At 37.8% G+C, this 10,000-nt stretch overlaps 1 protein-coding gene across 8 annotated transcripts in view; it reads left to right on the plus strand.

Annotated features, from left to right (window-relative positions):
• The window catches only part of LOC106869011 (uncharacterized), a 111,986-nt gene that overhangs the window by 54,540 nt on the left and 47,446 nt on the right, over nt 1-10,000 (plus strand). The window contains exon 1 of one of the 8 annotated variants that reach the window (XM_089340446.1): nt 2,107-4,396. The exons of 5 other annotated variants lie outside the window; for them this stretch is intronic. In XM_089340446.1, coding sequence (XP_089196572.1) covers nt 4,310-4,396 — 87 coding nt within the window. In that variant the 5' untranslated portion in view covers nt 2,107-4,309. Of the gene's footprint in view, nt 1-2,106; nt 4,397-10,000 lie in introns of those variants that run through there. 2 more of the 8 variants (XM_089340445.1, XM_089340451.1) reach the window with 2 other exon arrangements.

Consider the following 10,000-nt stretch of genomic DNA (forward strand, 5'->3'; position numbering starts at 1 on the left):
ATATGTATGTATTATATATATAAATGTCTATATCTGTGTGTGTGTATGTCTGTGTGTATATTTGTGTGTGCGTATATTTGTATGTGTGTATACACACCCATTTGCCAATGCATAATCCTTACGCCCCCCCCCCTCCCCGTGTGCAGAAAACACAGGATCATTATCTTCGGTGGCATTTACCCTTTACCAATTTACACATTCACATAGGGGTGGGTGGGTGGGTGTGAGTGTGGGTACAAAGCTACTACTGTACTTCACTGTACTCTTTTGTGTTTTTTTTTATCTGTTGTTGGTGTTATTTTTAACTTTTTTCATTTTACTTTTTGATTCAGCTGGGTATGGCGTGGGTGGATCTATACACACATGCATATGTATATACAAATACACACACACATATATATATATATCCACTTATACATACACACACACCCTCGCATCCTTAGGCTAACACATGCATGCATACACACATTCATTTACACATGTGATACATATATCCACACATATTTACATAGATGAAGATAAGCAGGGACACTACACACACACACACTACACACACACACACTCACACACACACACAAACGTGCATAGTTTCAGCCACTTTCACACACATTGTTTTCCTCTTTGTCTGTATTTCTTCCTTTCTTTCTCCCTCTCTCTTTCCCCCTCCTTCCATCTCCCCCTCTCTCCTTTATCAATTCTATTCATGCATCTATTTGCCAGTCTGCTTATCTTTCTCTCTCTCTCTCTCTCTCTCTCTACAAATACATATATAAATACATACATATGTAGCCGTATACATACGCACACACATGTATATACAGTGCTTATGTGTGTGTGTGTGTGTGTGTGTGTAGACATTAATAAAAAATAATACATGAAATATATACATATAGGCGCAGGAGTGGCTGTGTGGTAAGTAGCTTGCTTACCAACCACATGGTTCCGGGTTCATTCCCACTGCGTGGCACCTTGGGTAAGTGTCTTTTACTATAGCCTCAGGCTGACCAAAGCCTTGTGAGTGGATTTGGTGGACGGAAACTGAAAGAAGCCTGTCGTATATATGTATATATATATGTATATGTGTGTATGTGTTTGTGTGTCTGTGTTTGTCCCCCCAACATCGCTTGACAATCGATGGTGGTGTGTTTAGGTCCCCGTAACTTAGCGGTTCGGCAAAAGAGACCGATAGAATAAGTACTAGGCATCCAAAGAATAAGTCCTGGGGTCGATTTGCTCGACTAAAGGCGGTGCTCCAGCATGGCCACAGTCGAGTGACTGAAACAAGTAAAAGAGTAAAAGAGTAAAAGAATATATATGTATAATACCACCACCACCATCATCATCACCATCATTATTTAAAGGGACATTAAACAATGACGATGATGATGAGGATTAGGGTAAATTTGATGATGATGATGATGGTGATGAGATAATACATATACACACATATATATATATATATATATATATATATATGTGTGTATATATATTGTTCTTGCATTGTTTTTTTAACATTCGTCTACATACACACACACACACACACACACACACATGCACACACACACCCATATGTACCTAAATATCCAGACATACAGAGATAAACACAGAACTCAAGCCACCCACCCACCCACCTACACACACGCACACACAACACATACAATGCACATCCACCTCACCATCTGGTCGTTGGAGTTACATCCACACACTGATAGAATTTCTTCAGCTTCCTCCTCTTCTGCCTCCACCTCCTCCTCCTCTTCACTCTCCTTTGCATTCCACCAGCACAAAGCAGTGGCCATCACTGACTGATCACCCACTTGTTTCTCTTCTTAGCAACAAAAAATCTTCTTACCATTTTCTTAAACCAGGAAACTATTTTGAGTGTTTTTTGTGTACGCACACACACACACACACACACACACACACACACATGCCTATAGGCACAGGCACATAGACACAGAGTTTTATACAACCAGGAGCAATTAGCATTTCGCACATACACAGGCCTATCCACACACATATATATATACACACACACACACACACATATATATATATATATATATATATATATATATTATACATACACGTGCACACACACACACACACACACATATTGATATATACATACCTACATACATTTATTTATTTACTCTTTGTTTTTCCATTATAATCCTGTTGTTAAGAGTTTCTTGCCAGGACCAAATTCCCAAATGAAGAGGAATTCTTAATTTTGTGGGGTGGTGGATTCTCCGAGAAAATGAAAATCTCTCCAATTAATTGTTTACTTCTGGATCATTTCTTGGATTTTACTTCAACTGGTTCCAAATGAGGTCCAAACCTCCTGATAAACTGTACCCTGCCATTCTGGAATGAAAAAGGTGACCCTTGACATTTATGCTGTGTTGTTCAGGATCCTTTCTTGAAAAAAGTATGCATGCTGTACAATCACATTACTATGATATTACACACACATACAAACACACAAACACACAAATGCACAAACACACATACACACAAACACACAAACATACATATACAAACACACATATTCTTGGTAGTCTTCAGAATTCCTTTATTTTGGTCAAATGTTAAACAAAGTCCAAGACTAGAATAATTTAACCACTTTTTACTTCCACTTTCATTTTGCCTTTTATAGTCCAACTCCTTACGAAATACACCCTGCCTATATTTTTCAAATAATTGTATAATTTGTAAGTATTTCATTAAAACGATAAAACCTTTTTTCTTCTCCACAACAAAAAAATCTCACAAAATGGTTTTATTAAAATATGGATTATTTAAAATGCAATGGTTACTTTGTACCATGGAAGCAGATGTGGTTGGAATCAAAAGAGTAGGCTTTCCAGTTTAAGGCCTGGATGAACACCATGCAAATGCATTCCTTGTTTTCTGAAAATTTAATTGAAAAACAAAAATCTCTTATCAAAAAACTGTTAAAGGTTATTCTTCTGTTGACCTCCAAGACTTTTATTTTAGATTTATTCAATTAACTTGTTGTAATGTAGCTTACAACGTTACAGTCAAGTGTTTGATAAAGAATTTTATTGAATAGTAACTATATTCTTTAGTCTGTAGTCCCCTGATGCTACTTGTATATGTCTTGGCGGTAATGGATAGGAGCTGAATGCTTAACTCAGAGTCAGCCAACTTCAAAACATTCCTTCACCCATACACGTAAGCACCAGTTTGCAGAGAAATTTTCCTCTCATAATAATCAAATGACCACAGGAAATCTAAAAGAAGATTCAACAGTTTGTACAACCAAAGCCATCTTTCATTCCAACTGACCCATTCCAACACTTACATTGACATATGTTTAAAGTTGTCAGATACGACAATCCGTCCATCACCCAAACTCTAGAACTGGTGACCTTACAACTGGGCAGTGTCCTCTCCACGTCTTTTCTTCTTCTTCTACTACTACAATGGTTTCTGCTCTGAACTTGTTGATCTTTATATCATCCTCACACAAACCATTTTAATTCATTCATCCTTCCTCCAATAATCCTTGCTACTATCATTATACACCATTAGACCTTCGATTAAATACATTCTACCAGTTATTCTCCCTCCGATTATGATGCCACCTTCTGCAATGCCATTTCACTGTTGATGTTTTCCCATCAACCATTAACCTCCAACAATTAAAATGAAAAATTTAAATCTGATACCTTCACCCACTTCTCCTGTTGTGCTTAATGTTCTCCCTGGTGTAGAATAACCTGAAAACACGACAGGCACTGCCCCGCCTCCTCAGACAACCACACAAGTAACATTTACAATAACACAAATTATAAACACACACATTACCAGTGTACCTTATCCACTTATATACACATATTATATATATATGTACATACAATACGAATAATCATTGTGATGATAGACATGGATATATTATTTCCCTCAGTAAACAATTCAGAACTGAATATTCACCACATTGAGTGTATATTCTTACCCTTTGTCTCCCAATTCTAAAAAGGGTCTGTCCCCTGCAATGTTATCTGGTAGGGTTGCTTGGTTTTGTAACATTTCTGCATATGGAAAGCCTTGAAAGTCTTCATGATTAGAAAAAAACACGAAAGCATTTGTAGCTTTCTTCATAAATAAATGTCCTGATATTTCCAAAACTGTAAATCCATTTTTTAGTATTTCTTCACTGTTGAAAATCTTCATTAATGTAAAAGACACAAAGAAAAACAAAGATGTAACAAAACAAAAAAAAAGCCCTTCTTTGAGTGGAAACATTTCAGTGACCAATGCTTAAAGTTGTGCATTTGTTAGCATGACCAAAATATCGGCAATGGAAAAAATCTACCTCACTTACAATTCTTCAGGTTCTGCTGAACGATTTCAAGTTCGTTTCTGTAAGGTAAGTGAGTTAAGAATAAAAAAAAATTAAGAAAGTAGTGGTTTAGGACTGAAATTCCTTTTTTAAGACACTATGGTGTAATTTGAGAGATTTGACTACTATTTCTAGCATTACAAGAGACACCCTCATTGGCTTGCCATTATAATAGCATAGAGTTGTTGTTTTTGTTGTTTAGTCTGTGGTAATCAAGCCTTTATATGACATTCCTAATATGACCACCTATCTTATTTAACCAGATAGGGAATAAACAGTGTTCTTCATTTATAAATGCAGAAGGATGTAGTTTGAGGGGAATATCTGTGTTCTTTCTAGCAGGTCAAACAACCCTACAGAGGTCCCTTCATTTACATGTAGTTGCAGAAGTGGGGGTGGTGGTGCTAGATCCAGTGCTACTGTTGTTGTTGTTGTTGTTTAGACTCAGGTGGGACCCTAGTGAAACAGACTTATGATCAAAGATGCTCCAGTTATGACCACTCCCTCGAATTTTCCCAATCAGTGTATATAGGGCTACATTACAAATTTTTTAAGACAATAGGGGTAGATTTTGAGGGAGATGTGGGTGCTATTTCATGCAGCTTGAGTGGTGGGGGGCACAGAGGAGATTCAGTGTTGGTTTGAAAAACATTACCAAACCTTATTTACTGTTATTGTTGTTGCTGTTGTTGTTGAGCCCAATGCCAGCTCTTGGCTGAGTATACCTATAATCAAAGGAAACTCCATCCATGACCATAACTTCGTTTTTTTTTTTAGAACGGTGCCATCTGGACAACAATATAATATGACAGGTAGCTGACTGCTATTTCTAGCAGGTTAAGTAGCAGCATAGAGCCTTCCCCACTGATTCCACTCAAACCCCACCCACCACCCCCATTTGCCGTTGGTGCATTTCAACCAATTGGATTCTTACCAATTTTTGAAATTTTACTCCCAAAAGAAATCTCTTTTCTTTTACAAAAATTCCCGCCTTTTTTTTTGTTCTTTTTTGCTTTTTATAATTTTATTTTGTTTTATAGTATTAAAGGTTTTTGAAGCTTTACAAATGTAGAAATACAAGAAAAATAGCCAATTCTTCCAGAGAATTTAACATTTTCTTTGGTGGTGGATGAAGAGGTGTGGGTCCAAGATTAAAGAATTTTTAGTTTTGGAGACATAAATCTTGGTGTTCAAACTTCGAATTCTTTACAGGGATCTATCATGTTTGTGGAAATTATTATTATTATTATTATTATTATTATTATTATTATTATTATTATTATTATTATTATTATTATTATTGCTGGCACAATCATTAGCATGCCGGGCGAAATGCTTAGCGTTATTTCGCCCATTGCTACGTTCTGAGTTCAAATTCCACCGAGATTGACTTTGCTTCTCATCCTTTCAGGGTCAATAAATTAAGTACCAGTTACGTACTGGGGTCAATGTAATCGACTAGCCCCCTCCCTCACAATTTCAGACCTTGTGCCTAGAGTAGAAAAAAATTATTATTATTATTCTCCTCCTCCTCCTCCTCCTCCTCCTCCTCCTTCTTCTTTTTTTGTTATGTAGACTACAGGTGCTGCCCAGTCTGCATGGTCAATCTTTTCAATTATATTCAGGCTTTCCAGCCTTTCTAGGTCTCTTTTTTTACCTGGTTTACTTCCACAAATGGCACATTCCATTTGGGCCTGGAAGTAGGTATTGAATTTTCTTTGATAGCAATCCTTGCTTTTGTTTTTGTTTGTCTCAGTTCAGTGACCTCGTTTGACCGTTTGACTGCTCCATTCATGTTATTGCACAAAACGCTGAGGTCGACTTTGCCTTTCATCCTTTCGGGGTTGATAAATTAAGAACCAGTGAAACACTGGGGTCAATGTAATCGACTCATCCCCCCCCCCCACCAAATTTGAGGCCTTGTGCCTTCAATAGAAAGAATTATCATCATCATCATCATTATCATCATCATCTTCATCATCATCATCATCATCATTATTATTATTATGGTAGAATGAAAGGCAGTGAGCTGGCAGAATCATTAGCATGCCAGGCAAGATGCTGGCGCTCACCTGTTTCCATGGAAGCTGATACTTCCTCATGGCTAGAGACATGTTGACAAGTTTTTCATGAAGACTGGAAATAAACAGCACTGCTTGTATGACAGTGACACTTGTTTACAATCACCAGTTGATGTGAAGACAATGGCACACACACACATAATAAATATATGACAGGCTTCATTCAGTTTCTATCAATCAAATCCATTCACATGGCTTTACCTGACCTGGAGACATAGAACGTAGTGGCAGACGAAATACCACAAAGTATTTCGCCCAGCATGCTAATGTTTTTGCCAGCTCGCCTTGATCTGGGCAAGGTTTCTACAGCTGGATGCCCTTCCTAACACGAAGCACTCTAAGAGTGTAGTGGGTGCTTTTTATGTGCCACCAGCACAAGAGCCAGTCAAGTGGAACTGGCATCAATCACACTTGAATGGTGCTTTTTATGTGCTTATATCCTATATATATATAGGTAGTGCTTAGCTATGGAGAAGTTATAGAATCAACAGGTGAGATCCAGAGATCCATAGAGTCAACAGGTGAGATCCAGTGCTCAAATGATTCGATCATTCTGAAGTCTTGGGTTTAGGGAATGGAGAATTGTCAATCTTTCCACCCTGATAACAGGGGCCAATTTTATGGTAATGTTTCTATGCCTCCACCACGAGTTGCATATCTTTCACTCCCTGCTCATATTTTTCCTTCAAGTGTTCACTTACAAACATTCAAGAAGACCATTAATGGCATCAACCTCATTGGTCTAAGAAGACCCGGGAAGGACTTGCATCCTGACCCTTCCACAAGACCAGCATCTTGAAAGGAAATCTGTAGAAATGGATGTCTACCAATTTCTCTCTCTCTCTCTCTATTTGTTTATTTCTATCTTTATATCTACCTCTCTATTTCTCTATCTCTCTCTCTCTCTCTCTTTCTCTCTCTCTCGCTCTCTCTCTCCCTCACTCACCCCCATTCTCTCTCTATACATATCTCTATGTCTGCCAAACTGTCTCCCTGCCAGGCAGTCAGCCAGGCAGTCCATGTTACTATGTACATGTCTGTCTGTCTGTCTGTCTGTCTTGTTCTCTATACATGTCTGTGTGTCTTCAGCCTGCCTGCCTGCCTGTCTGCCTGCCTGCCTGTCTGCCTGCCTGCCTGTCTGCCTGTCTGTCTCAGCTTCCTTGGATGGATAAAAGATAGACTTACAGATGCAGTCAGCCTGCATAGCTAAAACATTACTCAGCAAGCACACTACAGCCATGGCAGCGGTGGGGGGGGGGCGATGTAGGAAGGATGATTGTGTAACAGTGATAGGAGTAGTGGTAGGAGTGGTGGTGGTGGTGGCAGTAGTAGTGGTGGGGATTGGTGGTGGTGGTGGTGGTGGTGGTGGCAGTTGTGGTGTTTGTGGTGGTGATGGTGGATGTCCACCCATGTACATGGCTTCACCTTCCACATCATTACAATCACCGTCATCAACCTCACCATCATCATTATCATCAACATCAATACCACCACCACCACCACACCATCATTGTCATCATCATCATCATCATCATCCTTTCCATGTCTGCTTTTCACCAAACTTGTGTGTGTAGGATGAGACTTGTTAAAACAGCATCATACACGCTGGATGCATTTCCTGATGCTAACCCTCATTTACTTGCCTGATCTGCAAGACATGAACAAATGTCACCTCAGCTTCAATGGTGTCCAGTGTAAAGACATAAACACACACACACACATACACACTCACACGTAAACACACATATTAACACTTATATGCACACAGACACACATGCATACACATATACACATACATAGACACAAACTCACTCTTTCACCCATGTATATACACATGTACACACATATGGATATGCACGCACATGCATGCATACACACATACATGCACACATACAAACATACACATTCATATACAGTAGGATTCTGTACAGTTTCCATGCACCAAATTTCAGTGAGAATGGGTTTATCAATCTATGTCAAGGTTATAATAGAAGATTTTTTTATGCAAAGAGCCAAGCAGAGGGATTGAACTTGCAGTTATGTGGTTGTGAATTGAATTTGTTAACTAGACAGTCTATGCAGGGAAAAACAGAGAGATAGATATATAGGTAGAGGAAGAGGCAAAAATATATATTGATATATATATATGTATGTATATATATATATATATATATATATATATATATGTATATATATATGTATATATATATGTGTATATATATATATATATATGCATACATACATACATATATAATTATATATACATACATATATAATTATATATATATATAATAATTATATATATATAATAGTTTGGCACAGAAATGTTAACATAGAGTGGTGAATAAATCGATATATCGAATTTGAAGTCTCTGTCTCTTTTGAATATGAAAATTTAAAAGTTTAAAAACCTTATATATATATATATATATATACACATATATGCAAATATATATACATACATAAACACACACACACGCGCGTGAATATGTATAAAAATGTGAGAAAGAATAGAGAAAGGAAAATCTAGATGAAACAGATTATAGAGAGAGGGTGGGGGAAGAGGGGGGTTGCGTTGGTTCATTCCAAAGTACATTTCCTTCTCTGTTAACTTTGGCAAAGTACAACTTGGTACCTGTACAACTTTATACTGCTTTAGTTTCTGTTCAGCTGTTAGATAAAGTTTTCAGATAAGCGGGTGTATATTATATACATACATGGATACATGCTTACATACATATGTACCACACACACATACACATACATATATACCCATCTGTGTGTGTATTTGAGGACAGAAAAGGGAGAAAGCTTAGTCCTTAATCCCTGTAGTACAGTTGATTTAATTTCTTCATTCAAAGAAGTTGAGTCATTCTGTCACTACTTTGGGGTTTTCAAGCTTATGTACTTGTTCAAACAGCTTGATAGATAGACTGATGGTTAGATAGATAGATAGGCAGACAGACAGACAGACAAACAAACAGACAGACAGACAAATAGATAGACAGATAGACAGATAGATAAGTAGAGAGAGAGAGAGGCAGATAGAAGAGGATACGAGGGTGGGGTAGAAAAACAAGGAAAGGGAGGTGAATAAGGTGCAATAAGAGAGAAAGAGAGTAAAAAAGAAAGTGAGAGAGAGAGAGAGAGAGAGAGAAAGGAAAAAGAAAGATAGAGGGTGATACAGATATATATATATATGTGTATATATATATATAAAGAGAGGGAGAGAGAGAGAGAGAGAGAGAGAGAGAGAGAAAGGGGTTGGGGCCAGAAGCCTGTAAGCAAGTGTGTGGTAAAGAATCTTCATTATTCTATAAATACTAACAAAACTAAAAGTGAAATAACAACAAAATAAATAATAAATATAAAATAAGATATAAAAATAGTCCATGAAGTGGTAGCAGTGGTGGTGGTGGTGGTGGTTGTGGTGGTGGTTGTGGTGGCAGTGGTGGTGGTGGTGGTGTGTGTGTGTGTGTGTGTATATGCTAGTGGTGCTGATGGAGATGTTTTGTTGGGTGTGTATGGTGGTGGTGGTGGTGGTGGTGGT

The sequence above is a fragment of the Octopus bimaculoides genome, chromosome 23, assembly GCF_046866305.1.
Source record: "Octopus bimaculoides isolate indiv1 chromosome 23, ASM4686630v1, whole genome shotgun sequence".
Classification (NCBI taxonomy): Eukaryota; Metazoa; Mollusca; class Cephalopoda; order Octopoda; family Octopodidae; genus Octopus; species Octopus bimaculoides.